This window comes from Gobio gobio (genome assembly GCF_949357685.1).
Source record: "Gobio gobio genome assembly, chromosome: 1".
NCBI classification, from domain to species: Eukaryota; Metazoa; Chordata; class Actinopteri; order Cypriniformes; family Gobionidae; genus Gobio; species Gobio gobio.
Window position 1 is genome coordinate 82,407,363 of NC_137097.1, and position 14,900 is coordinate 82,422,262.

At 45.0% G+C, this 14,900-nt stretch overlaps 1 protein-coding gene across 1 annotated transcript; it reads left to right on the top strand.

Annotated features, from left to right (window-relative positions):
• Positions 1-2,414: 2,414 nt before the first annotated feature.
• LOC307126507 (uncharacterized protein) lies at positions 2,415-14,499 on the top strand. The gene is made up of 2 exons (XM_079817038.1): positions 2,415-2,736; positions 12,755-14,499. Exons 1-2 carry the CDS (start codon positions 2,703-2,705, stop codon positions 13,939-13,941), a joined length of 1,221 nt encoding a protein of 406 aa, XP_079673164.1. The 5' UTR covers positions 2,415-2,702; the 3' UTR covers positions 13,942-14,499.
• The last annotated feature ends 401 nt before the right edge of the window (positions 14,500-14,900 follow it).

The following is a 14,900-nucleotide window of genomic DNA, read 5'->3' on the forward strand; positions in this document are numbered from 1 at the left end:
ATCACAATTTTCCCAATATTGAGTCTTCTTGCAATCGTAATACAATGAACAAAATGAACAAAAATGTGCAATCCTTTGCAGCACCCCCACTTCCCGTGGATTGAGGTAGGCCTGCTATTTTTATATGATGAAAAAAACGTAGTTTAATGGGAAAAAAAACTATTCCGGTTCTTCAAAGCTTCAAATGGATTCAGTGTTTTCGTTTTGTCATCTTAATTTGTTAATTATTTAAGTGAAAAATATTTAGTGTTGGCCTACATTAAATATTTTATTCTGTTTTTCTCTGTTGTCAGAAACACTGCAGGTGCGTGAACATTTGATCATGTGAATCCAGGTTCTGATGTTTTTGTTGATCCATATGCTGCGGTTTGCACAGTAAAATAAACCCGTGGAAAAAGTGTCTTTTTAACGGGTCACAGACACTCTTCAAATGTATGTAAGGAATAATTGACGACGGGCCGTTCAATTATTAGAATAATAATGCACACCCGAGGTGGTGATGCGGTCACGACGCAAAGATATATTTAAATGGATTTGTCCGGTTTTTGTACTTAAATCGCTATTGTGAGTAGGACTATTTCTTCCGCGTCTCATCCAACGGCTCTTTTGCTAGTTCCGAAACGTCATTTTAAAGCTGTTAACGAAGGCTTGAGCCGTTGATAGCATTCTACTGCAGTTATTAATAAAGTTATTAGAAAGAGAGAGAGAGAGAGAGAGAGAGAGAGAGAGCGAGCGAGCGCTTGTGTAAATTAGGCTGCCTCTGTGCGTCTCTAAACAGCGCTGTTATTACCTCGCTAGTGAAAAAATGTCACATATAGCCTTTAAGTTGCTCCACTATATAGGCTAACTGATCAAATGGTCAGGGCAGGGCTGACACCTTTAGTGCAAACTGTAGTGCGTGTGCGAGCATGTGTGCAAATTTCAGTAATGAGACAGAAAAGCTTGCCTTTGATGTCCGCTTCCGTTTGTTGGTTTTCATCTGGACTGTCTAATACTGCTGCCGCCCAGTTGTTGAACGTTTTATATTCACCGTAAATATTAAGATTTACTTTAGGAAAATCGTCTGTCATGTTGTTTTTTAGTCCTTTAATTTCCGTTATTACAGTTAACTATGCGAAGTGATATGGAACTGTAATGCGGTCAAGAGCTGCCTGGAACTACGTTCGCTGTGCATCTCCCAGAAAATAATTGCACACCTCAGATGGGATAATGAGCGGCGGTTGTCGGTCGGGAAAATTAACCGTTTTGAGCATCCCTAGTGACTTCATCCAGTACACAGAATTGTACTTCTTTTCATCGATATTTCTCTGGAGAATAAAGTGAATACTATCTGTACTTCATTTTGAGGAGAGAGTGTCTTATCCGTGTGTTTTGGTAGAGTGTCCTGTTGATAGTTAGCTCAGGCCTCTTCGACCCTGAAGTAGACATTATTTCCCAGTGTGTGTGTTCTTATTCTTTAACATTGTCTTTCTAACATTTTTACTGTTCATCTATGAAATGCACTTTTTGTAAAGCTGCTTTGAAACAATGTGTATTGTGAAAAGCGCTATACAAATAAATTTGAATTGAATTGAATTGAATTGTGTGTGTGTTAATTCTCTGTGCTAGTCTGTTGGAGCTATTAAACCATTCTGCGTACCACCCCAGTCCTCCAGACGCCTTTCTACGACCTCCGAGGTCGACACCCATCTTAATTTAGGGGCTTTGTGACAACCATCATGATTAAACGACGACACACACTTCTATCTATTCTTGACTTTATGTGACTTCAACCAATCAGGAATAGCCCATCTGTTAGTTCTGATGTAATCAATGCCCTTGAAACTGGTTTAACTGGGGTGAAAATTGTAATGTAAGGGAGATTCTGGCTTGCAAGAGACTCGGACGCTGGCTCTACCGATTAAACGGCAAACTATTCTCTAAAAATTCTTCTTCTGATTGACTCTACTGACTCCTGGTCTTCTTTCAACATATCTGGTCTCTGGCTCCGAACTGTTGTTCCCCCAACAGTGTGTGTGAGATTGAGTGTGCCGGGTAGATATTCAACTGAAAGTGCATTAAATCTGCTTGTTTTAACCAAGATTATGCTGAAAGTTTTTTTTTTTTTCAAATACATTTAAGTTCCCTGTTATAGGCTAACCTGCAATTTGGAAATTCACAACTTATTCCCATATATTCCCGTTAATTCCCACAAAAAGTTTCCAGCCTTGAATATTCCTGGAATTTTGCAACCCTAGTGTCAACAGACTGAGGAGATTTGTTGACTAGAAATATGAGCATTTATTTCTGTTTATGCTTTCAACTGTTTTTCTTAACATGATTTATATTTAGATAAATTTAATTTCATTATTTATATTCTGTTAGCATTTAGCACAAAAACAATCCAATAACGGAAATATTTTTGATTTTGCCAGAACAGCTCCTCCCAAACTGGAATTCATCATTAGTGAAACTCCTCCCACATCTGTCACATCCTCAGACGAAGCTCCTCCCACATCAGGCACATCATCAGTGAAGCTCCTCCCACAGCAGTCACATCATCAGTGAAGCTCCTCCCACATCAGTTGATCAATAAATGCTGGAATAATCCCATCAGGCTACAAGTGAAGACGAGCATCAGCGCATCAGGAAGAGCTGAAATCTGCAAAGACTGAGTTTATTAAAGAGGACAGTGAGAACACGAGTGATCCAGAACCTGCAGAATGAAACACACTGAAGATCCTGAAGAACAAAGAGGTTGGTGTTTATTCTTCATTCATTCATGATGCTGGAGCACATTCATGTTAGGAAGACTCAACACTTCAGCACATTTAGATATGCAGTTAAACCATGAAATAATACAAAAGTTTCATTTTTGGTTTTCAACAAATGGTCAGTAAATGGAGGTTTGAGAAACTTTGATATTGATTGTCAACATCAGGTCAAACTAAATATTATTTTAGCTCTTTTAATTTTACATTTATATCTGGTTCACATTTTTTGTATTCTTGTTATCAACATTTTTGACATTTCTCAATATAGTTTACAACATTGTCTTTTAGCAATAAACACTAAACTGTATCAAGTAAATTATCTTGCCAGAATGACTGACAGGATTGTAATCATAATTTAAGCAAAATCTGATTTATAGTTACTGATAAAGTTGTATTCCTCATTAATTATAGAAGTTATTCATAGTTATAGAGATTATTCTTCTCACAGTAATTTTGGTAAGAGGGTTGATGAATGCAATCAATGGATTGAGATTATTTTCTTGTCATCCCATCATGCTTCAGAAAGAGCTCAGATTATTAATGATCGACCGATACTGATTTTGTTTTCATAATCAATACAGATTATTTTCATGTTAATGTCCCTGATGATAACAATATACAGAATCCAGATTCTCTTTCATTTCTGTTTTGGACTATTACACCAATAACACTGAACAATAAAACTGGTTATCAATTGTTTTCAATGCTGAATTTTCTGTCATTTCCCTTGCATACAAAAAAATCCAATACATAAGAGTTAAAAAGAGTGCATAAAATACTAAAGTGCCTTTCTCTTAAATAACAAGTGACAAATAAAACATGTAAAAAATAATTCACACACATTTAAAAGCATAAACTCTAAACCACCTGAATAAAAACATTGCTCATTCAGTGTAGTTTATTAATCCCAGCTGCATCTTTTATTTATAACAACAGCATTTATATAAACTATAAGCAAAATACATTTTCAAAGTGTAATGGAGAACATAAATAAATGACGAGAGTCCATCAGTTTTGCATAAATGTAAGCATTCGTTTTAAACTCCAGTTGTAAAAGATGACGCACTGGCCCCGCCCCAACACTATAATAACTACAGCCGCTGTATTAGCATTAGTGTTTCTCCCGCTCAATCATGAGTTACTGTTATTACCATTAGTTACTACCAGAGTATGTGAGTGGAGTGGAGTGGCATCTCTAAGCATTCAATAATCACTCCGCTCCAGCTCCGCTCCGGGTTCACCATTTCCCACTCCCTGCTCCACTCCTCGCTCACTGATATCAGAAACACCACTCCAGCTCCGCTCCGGGTTCACCATTTTCCACTCCCTGCTCCACTCCTCACTAACTGATATCAGAAACACCGCTCCAGCTCCGCTCCGGGTTCACCATTTCCCACTCCCTGCTCCACTCCTCACTCACTGATATCAGAAACACCACTCCAGCTCTGCTCCGGGTTCACCATTTTCCACTCCCTGCTCCACTCCTCGCTCACTGATATCAGAAACACTGCTCTGCTCCAGGTTCACCATTTCCCACTCCCTGCTCCACTCCTCACTCACTGATATCAGAAACACTGCTCCTGCTCTGCTTCAGGTTCACCATTTCCCACTCCCTGCTCCACTCCTCACTCACTGATATCAGAAACACCACTCCAGCTCTGCTCCAGGTTCACCATTTCCCACTCCCTGCTTCCCTCCTCACTCACTGATATCAGAAACACCACTCCAGCTCCACTCCGGGTTCACCATTTCCCACTCCCTACTCCACTCCTCACTCACTGATATCAGAAACACCACTCCAGCTCCGCTCCGGGTTCACCATTTCCCACTCCCTGCTCCACTCCTCACTAACTGATATCAGAAACACCGCTCCAGCTCCGCTCCGGGTTCACCATTTCCCACTCCCTGCTCCACTCCTCACTCACTGATATCAGAAACACCACTCCAGCTCTGCTCCGGGTTCACCATTTTCCACTCCCTGCTCCACTCCTCGCTCACTGATATCAGAAACACTGCTCTGCTCCAGGCTCACCATTTCCCACTCCCTGCTCCACTCCTCACTCACTGATATCAGAAACACTGCTCCTGCTCTGCTTCAGGTTCACCATTTCCCACTCCCTGCTCCACTCCTCACTCACTGATATCAGAAACACCACTCCAGCTCTGCTCCAGGTTCACCATTTCCCACTCCCTGCTTCCCTCCTCACTCACTGATATCAGAAACACCACTCCAGCTCCACTCCGGGTTCACCATTTCCCACTCCCTACTCCACTCCTCACTCACTGATATCAGAAACACCACTCCAGCTCCGCTCCGGGTTCACCATTTCCCACTCCCTGCTCCACTCCTCGCTCACTGATATCAGAAACACCGCTCCAGCTCCGCTTCGGGTTCACCATTTCCCACTCCCTGCTCCACTCCTCACTCACTGATATCAAAAACACCGCTCTGCTCCAGGTTCACCATTTCCCACTCCCTGCTCCACTCCTCACTCACTGATATCAGAAACACCACTCCAGCTCCACTCCAGGTTCACTATTTCCCACTCTCTGCTTCACTCCTCACTCACTGATATCAGAAACACCACTCCAGCTCCACTCCAGGTTCACTATTTCCCACTCCCTGCTTCACTCCTCACTCACTGATATCAGAAACACCACTCCAGCTCCGCTCCGGGTTCACCATTTCCCACTCCCTGCTCCACTCCTCGCTCACTGATATCAGAAACACCGCTCCAGCTACGCTCCGGGTTCACCATTTCTCACTCCCTGCTCCACTCCTCACTCACTGATATCAAAAACACTGCTCTGCTCCAGGTTCACTATTTCCCACTCTCTGCTCCACTCCTCACTCACTGATATCAGAAACACCACTCCAGCTCCGCTCCGGGTTCACCATTTCCCACTCCCTGCTCCACTCCTCGCTCACTGATATCAGAAACACCGCTCCAGCTCCGCTCCGGGTTCACCATTTCCACTCCCTGCTCCACTCCTCACTCACTGATATCAAAAACACCACTCCAGCTCCGCTCCGGGTTCACTATTTCCCACTCCCTGCTTCACTCCTCACTCACTGATATCAGAAACACCACTCCAGCTCCACTCCAGGTTCACTATTTCCCACTCCCTGCTTCACTCCTCACTCACTGATATCAGAAACACCACTCCAGCTCCGCTCCGGGTTCACCATTTCCCACTCCCTGCTCCACTCCTCGCTCACTGATATCAGAAACACCACTCCAGCTCCACTCCAGGTTCACTATTTCCCACTCCCTGCTTCACTCCTCACTCACTGATATCAGAAACACCACTCCAGCTCCACTCCAGGTTCACTATTTCCCACTCCCTGCTTCACTCCTCACTCACTGATATCAGAAACACCACTCCAGCTCCGCTCCGGGTTCACCATTTCCCACTCCCTGCTCCACTCCTCACTCACTGATATCAAAAACACTGCTCTGCTCCAGGTTCACTATTTCCCACTCCCTGCTTCACTCCTCACTCACTGATATCAGAAACACCACTCCAGCTCCACTCCAGGTTCACTATTTCCCACTCCCTGCTTCACTCCTCACTCACTGATATCAGAAACACCACTCCAGCTCCACTCCAGGTTCACTATTTCCCACTCCCTGCTCCACTCCTCGCCTACTGATATCAGAAACACCGCTCCAGCTCTGCTCCAGGTTCACCATTTCCCACTCCCTGCTCCACTCCTCACTTACTGATATCAGAAACACCGCTCCAGCTCTGCTTCAGGTTCCCCATTTCCCACTCCCTGCTTCACTCATCACTCACTGATATCAGAAACACCACTCCAGCTCCGCTCCGGGTTCACCATTTTCCACTCCCTGCTCCAATCCTCGCTCACTGATATCAGAAACACCACTTCAGCTCCGCTCCGGGTTCTCCATTTCCCACTCCCTGCTTCACTCCTCACTCACTGATATCAGAAACACCACTCCAGCTCCGCTCCGGGTTCTCCATTTCCCACTCTCTGCTCCACTCCTCACTCACTGATATCAGAAACACCGCTCCAGCTCTGCTTCAGGTTCACCATTTCCCACTCCCTGGTTCACTCCTCACTCACTGATATCAGAAACGCCACTCCAGCTCCGCTCCGGGTTCACCATTTTCCACTCTCTGCTCCACTCCTCACTCACTGATATCAGAAACACCGCTCCAGCTCTGCTTCAGGTTCACCATTTCCCACTCCCTGGTTCACTCCTCACTCACTGATATCAGAAACACCACTCCAGCTCCGCTCCGGGTTCACCATTTTCCACTCTCTGCTCCACTCCTCACTCACTGATATCAGAAACACCGCTCCAGCTCTGCTTCAGGTTCACCATTTCCCACTCCCTGGTTCACTCCTCACTCACTGATATCAGAAACACCACTCCAGCTCCGCTCCGGGTTCACCATTTTCCACTCTCTGCTCCACTCCTCACTCACTGATATCAGAAACACCGCTCCAGCTCTGCTTCAGGTTCACCATTTCCCACTCTCTGCTCCACTCCTCACTCACTGATATCAGAAACACCGCTCCAGCTCTGCTTCAGGTTCACCATTTCCCACTCCCTGCTCCACTCCTCGCTCACTGATATCAGAAACACCGCTCCAGCTACGCTCCGGGTTCACCATTTCCCACTCCCTGCTCCACTCCTCACTCACTGATATCAAAAACACTGCTCTGCTCCAGGTTCACTATTTCCCACTCTCTGCTCCACTCCTCACTCACTGATATCAGAAACACCACTCCAGCTCCGCTCCGGGTTCACCATTTCCCACTCCCTGCTCCACTCCTCGCTCACTGATATCAGAAACACCGCTCCAGCTCCGCTCCGGGTTCACCATTTCCACTCCCTGCTCCACTCCTCACTCACTGATATCAAAAACACCACTCCAGCTCCGCTCCGGGTTCACTATTTCCCACTCCCTGCTTCACTCCTCACTCACTGATATCAGAAACACCACTCCAGCTCCACTCCATGTTCACTATTTCCCACTCCCTGCTTCACTCCTCACTCACTGATATCAGAAACACCACTCCAGCTCCGCTCCGGGTTCACCATTTCCCACTCCCTGCTCCACTCCTCGCTCACTGATATCAGAAACACCACTCCAGCTCCACTCCAGGTTCACTATTTCCCACTCCCTGCTTCACTCCTCACTCACTGATATCAGAAACACCACTCCAGCTCCACTCCAGGTTCACTATTTCCCACTCCCTGCTTCACTCCTCACTCACTGATATCAGAAACACCACTCCAGCTCCGCTCCGGGTTCACCATTTCCCACTCCCTGCTCCACTCCTCACTCACTGATATCAAAAACACTGCTCTGCTCCAGGTTCACTATTTCCCACTCCCTGCTTCACTCCTCACTCACTGATATCAGAAACACCACTCCAGCTCCACTCCAGGTTCACTATTTCCCACTCCCTGCTTCACTCCTCACTCACTGATATCAGAAACACCACTCCAGCTCCACTCCAGGTTCACTATTTCCCACTCCCTGCTCCACTCCTCGCCTACTGATATCAGAAACACCGCTCCAGCTCTGCTCCAGGTTCACCATTTCCCACTCCCTGCTCCACTCCTCACTTACTGATATCAGAAACACCGCTCCAGCTCTGCTTCAGGTTCCCCATTTCCCACTCCCTGCTTCACTCATCACTCACTGATATCAGAAACACCACTCCAGCTCCGCTCCGGGTTCACCATTTTCCACTCCCTGCTCCAATCCTCGCTCACTGATATCAGAAACACCACTTCAGCTCCGCTCCGGGTTCTCCATTTCCCACTCCCTGCTTCACTCCTCACTCACTGATATCAGAAACACCACTCCAGCTCCGCTCCGGGTTCTCCATTTCCCACTCTCTGCTCCACTCCTCACTCACTGATATCAGAAACACCGCTCCAGCTCTGCTTCAGGTTCACCATTTCCCACTCCCTGGTTCACTCCTCACTCACTGATATCAGAAACACCACTCCAGCTCCGCTCCGGGTTCTCCATTTCCCACTCTCTGCTCCACTCCTCACTCACTGATATCAGAAACACCGCTCCAGCTCTGCTTCAGGTTCACCATTTCCCACTCCCTGGTTCACTCCTCACTCACTGATATCAGAAACACCACTCCAGCTCCGCTCCGGGTTCACCATTTTCCACTCTCTGCTCCACTCCTCACTCACTGATATCAGAAACACCGCTCCAGCTCTGCTTCAGGTTCACCATTTCCCACTCCCTGGTTCACTCCTCACTCACTGATATCAGAAACACCACTCCAGCTCCGCTCCGGGTTCACCATTTTCCACTCTCTGCTCCACTCCTCACTCACTGATATCAGAAACACCGCTCCAGCTCTGCTTCAGGTTCACCATTTCCCACTCTCTGCTCCACTCCTCACTCACTGATATCAGAAACACCGCTCCAGCTCTGCTTCAGGTTCACCATTTCCCACTCCCTGCTCCACTCCTCGCACACTGATATCAGAAACACCACTCCAACTCCGCTCCGGATTCACCATTTCCCACTCCCCGCTCCACTCCTCGCTCACTGATATCAGAAACACCGCTCCAGCTCTGCTTCAGGTTCACCATTTCCCACTCCCTGCTCCACTCCTCGCACACTGATATCAGAAACACCACTCCAACTCCGCTCCGGATTCACCATTTCCCACTCCCCGCTCCACTCCTCGCTCACTGATATCAGAAACACCGCTCCAGCTCTGCTCTGGGTTCACCATTTCCCACTCCCTGCTCCACTCCTCGCTCACTGATATCAGAAAAAACACTCCAGCTCCGCTCCGGGTTCTCCATTTCCCACTCCCTGCTCCACTCCTCACTCACTGATATCAGAAACACCGCTCCAGCTCCGCTCCGGATTCACCATTTCCCACTCCCCGCTCCACTCCTCGCTCACTGATATCAGAAACACCGCTCCAGCTCTGCTCTGGGTTCACCATTTCCAACTCCCCGCTCCACTCCTCACTCACTGATATCAGAAACACCACTCCAGCTCCGCTCCGGATTCACCATTTCCCACTCCCCGCTCCACTCCTCGCTCACTGATATCAGAAACACCGCTCCAGCTCTGCTCCAGGTTCACCATTTCCCACTCCCTGCTCCACTCATCACTCACTGATATCAAAAACACCGCTCCATCTCTGCTTCAGGTTCACCATTTCCCACTCCCTGCTTCACTCCTCACTCACTGATATCAGAAACACCACTCCAGCTTCGCTCCGGGTTCACCATTTCCCACTCCTTGCTCCACTCATCACTCTCTGATATCAAAAACACCGCTCCATCTCTGCTTCAGGTTCACCATTTACCACACCCTGCTTCACTCCTCACTCACTGATATCAGGAACACCGCTCCGCTCCGGGTTCACCATTTCCCACTCCTTGCTCCACTCATCACTCACTGATATCAAAAACACAGCTCCAGCTCTGCTCCAGGTTCACCATTTCCCACTCCTTGCTTCACTCCTCACTCACTGATATCAGAAACACCACTCCCAGCTCCGCTCCGGGTTCACCATTTCCCACTCCCTGCTCCACTCCTCGCTCACTGATATCAGAAACACCGCTTCAGCTCCACTCTGGGTTCACCATTTCCCACTCCCTGCTCCACTCATCACTCACTGATATCAGAAACACCGCTCCAGCTCCGCTCCGGGTTCACCATTTCCCACTCCCTGCTCCACTCATCACTCACTGATATCAGAAACTCTGCTCTGTCATCGCTCCGAGGACATTTGCGGCTAAAGTATTTAAGTAAAATCAGAAATATAACAAAAGTTCAGTTTATAACATACATTAAATGAAAAAATAAACAATAGGAGATAGTTTCAACATGGCTTATTGGAACACTAGTGTGCCACTTCAGTCACTACATTACAGATTTCTGCTTATTCAAAATCAGATACAGTGTGCCACGTCACTTTCTGGATGGTTTCTACTGTGACCACATAACTCTTGCTCACAAGCCACTTCCTCTATTTATATTACTCAACTCCTGTAAAAGGTCTACCTTTATAGATTCAGGAGGAGTCAGGTAGGCTTATACTGTTCTCTTTTCTTGATTATATTATCTCAGGGTCTACACTGATCACTATCGTACCCCTTAGGTCTACGATTCAGATAACAACCAAGCCTTCCGCTAGGTTAGCCTTCCGTTCAGTGCACCACACCTGGCTCTTTGTCCTCAGAGGACAGCTATGCCTGCTTATGCACTCCCACGGTGGGATATCGCTATAGAATTCTATCTTTTTCAGACAGTCATCTCATGATACCCCAAAAAGGATTCTTACTCCTCAGCAGGGGTCTCCAAACTCGGTCCAGGAGGGCCACTGTCCTGCAGAGTTTAGTTCCAACCCCAATCAAACACACCTGAACAGGCTAATCAGTGTCTTACATGCCCTAGTTAGACACTGATTAGCTGGTTCAGGTGTGTTTGTTTGGGGTTGGAACTAAACTCTGCAGGACAGTGGCCCTCCAGGACCGAGTTTGGAGACCCCTGCTCCACAGCAATGAACTGGACAATAATATCAGCGTTTGAGGGCAGTCCTCATTCTCATTGTATAATTTCTTGCAGAGGCAAAAACTGAATACACCACTCTGTGCCAGCTAAGCTGGAGATTCCATGGGCCAGATACACAATTACATTTCAAGGCTTCCCCGGTCTCGGTTCAGCATATGTGTTGTTCTCTAAGAATGTCAGGTGTCTTCTTTGCTCTTCTGGTGTTGTGGTTTCTCTCTCTCCTAATGATCTTCCACCCCGAGGCCCCATTTTTATAATCATACTGACGCAAACTATCTCTACTTTTACTTACATGTGGTTTCTACTTGCGTAAGCATATCCCTGTGTGCTTTAATTGTTACATTACTTGCGTCAATTGGCTATGTCAACACATTTCCTATTTAGGTCAATTGCATTATTTATTACATATATTTACACAATTTTTTTTGTATATTTTATTAGTTTTCTACCTTTCTAGACACTCCCTGACAGTCTACATATCAGTCTGCTTTTTAATATATATTTTCTTATTTAGATTGTCTAATTGTTTAGAAGAGAAACTCAATTTCTCTTGACAATAGATAACTGTAAACAGATAAGCACTGTAAGATCACACAGTTGCATGTGTGAATAAGTGCTACCTGTTTAAAATGAGCTTTCATCTGATTCAAAAACATTTAATCTTGACATTTAAAAAATCCGCTCCTCGCTCCATTCAAAATCACGCCGACTCCACTCCGCTCACATACTCTGATCACTACACCCTACAGTTTGGTATCTAGCTATGCCTTCATCACGTAAATGCATATTACCTGGTTGGGATAATATACAAAACAGCTCAGCCTCCTTAGTTAAATTTCCTAAAATATAATCTTTACTCTATTTAATTTGATGTAAGTATGAACTCGTGAAACACCTAATCGTTTTACAAACTTTCATCTGAGACAACTGGGATTCACTAATAATCCTCTATTGACCGGACCGACTATCTCCTGTCTCGACGACGAGGTGATTTATTTTGTTTGTGCATCAGTATGACTCATTAGAGAAGTAATTTGAGAGAGACTTCACCTTTCTCATGAGTGAATGTGGTTTCAGAGCAGATATCACACACTCCCCCAGCGTTTGAGAGCAGAGAATACTGCTGACTTTATTAAGATTTTGATATCTTGTTTAATTTACTTGGCAGTTTCTGTGGTGTGACAAACTCAGAACACATTTTAATATTTCTTTACAGGGACTTTAATGAAAAACACAACAACAACAAACCAGTACACTAACAAACTCACTTAAATATGCGTTTACATTTCGCTTTGAAGCCGAATCTTTCGCCGTCGTCTTGTCAGTCAGCTCCTCACTCACGTGTCCATGTGACCATTGAGCGGACAGGTTAAGTTTTTAATTGTAGTGTCTGTTCTCTAACTGAACTAAATGATTTTATTACTATAATAAATGTTTTTTAATGTTTATTTCAGACATGATGGAAGAGAATGAGGAGAGTGAAGAACTGAGTGAAGTGGAGGAGGAACATCATGTCAAACCTGGAGAAAAACCTTTGAGTCGCTCAAAGACTAAAAAGACATTTATAAAGAAAACAAGAGCCAAGAAATCTACAACCTGCACTCAATGTGGAAAGAGTTTCACTAACACACGTAATCTTGAGCTCCACTTGAGAATTCATACTGGAGAGAAGCCGTTCACATGTGATCAGTGTGGAAAGAGTTTCACAAGGAAAGATAGTCTAGAGAGTCATTCGTGGATCCACACTGGAAAGAAGCCGTTCCCATGTGATCAGTGTGGGAAGAGTTTCACAAAACAACGTAATCTCGAGATTCACATGATGGTTCATACTGGAGAGAAGCCGTTCTCATGTGATAAGTGCGGGAAGAGCTTCACACATTCATCAAACCTTAATGCTCACATGAGAATCCACACCGGAGAGATGTTTACATGTGATCAGTGTGGAAAGAGCTTCACACAGAAACCAAATCTTTGGCGACACATGAGGATCCATACTGGAGAGAAAAAACACACATGTGATCAATGTGGGAAGTGCTTTGCACAATCATCACACCTTAAAGTTCACATGAGGATCCACACAGGAGAGAGGACGTTCACATGTGATCAATGCAGCAAAACATTTCTTAGGGCATCAAACCTGAAGGCACACCTGACAGTTCACATGAAGGAGAAGCCGCATACATGTTCTGTGTGTGGAAAGAGTTTTTCACTGCTGCATAGTTTACAACTACATAAGAAAATGCACACTGGTGTGAGAGAGTACATGTGCTTTGAGTGTGAGAAGACTTTTATCACAGTGAGCTGTTTAAAACAGCACCAGAGGATCCACACTGGAGAAAAACCTTACAAGTGTTCACACTGTGACAAGAGATTCAGTGTGTCATTAAATCTGAAAAGACATGAGAGGATCCACACTGGAGAGAAGCCATACACGTGTGATCAGTGCGGGAAGAGTTTCTCTACTAAATGTTGTCTGAAGAGACACATGAAGATCCATGCAGTGGAGAAACCACATCACTACAATCCACGCGAGGAGAGTTTCGCTCAGTCTTTATTCACTCGTACAAAGAACAATCACAGTCTGAAATCACAGCGAGTAGTTCATCATTATGTGTTGAGAAACACAGTCTCTTCTGTGTAAGTTAGTTTCTTATCAGTCACAGTGAGCGATAGGATATTTTGTTGGTTGATCTCCCATCATGTCTGTTGGAAATGTAACTTGTTTGTTTTTGGCAGAACTATCAGAAAGCATCTGGATGGAGAGGGCAAAGATCCAGAACATGCAGAATGAAACATCATGAGACTGAACAACATGCTGATGTTCACCACATTTACATTGTTTCAGGTCGAGAAAAGCACATAAAGTCCCAAGTGAATTGAATATTTTTTTTCTAGAACTGCGTTTTGGTCCAGCTGGAGTTTGTTTATTAAGCGAGCAGGGCAACCACCCAGTAGAGCATTACAATAATCTAGCCTTGAGGTCATGAACGCATGAACTAACTGTTCAGCATTTTGCATTGAGAGCATGTGCCGTGATTTAGATATATTTTTAAGATGATAGAATGCAGTTTTACAGATGTACAGATGTAATCCCTCCCCCTTGGAATGTATATAACTACAATGTATAATGTTTTAGTTAGACTTGATGACCTCAGCCGAAGAACAGCATGGCTCTCAATAAACGAGTAACGTCTGCTTTAAAGATATCCCAACGTCTCCTGGTCTCTTCTTCAAACGAGGAAAAGGAAATTCACAACAGCACGTATTCCTGATCTGCCGTTGTGACGCTCAAAGCCTTTGATGACCGCATTCCTTCATCACCCTCTCTCCACCAGATAAACACACACATGCTCTTCTGCCCCTGTAACATCAGACAACTTTCACGTTACCTGTATCTTAAACAACACCTTGATAAAAGCATAAAAGTTTATGTGCTCAATAGCCTACTACATTTAAATGGTGAGGTAGTTGCTGATGTGTTAATGTTCCTCAATTTATCAACAGTACTAATGAACAAATAAAAAAGACAACTTATGTTTAGTTACTTTATGTAGATTTATTTACATTACTGGCGTTCATGTAAAGCAAGCAGTGTTGAAC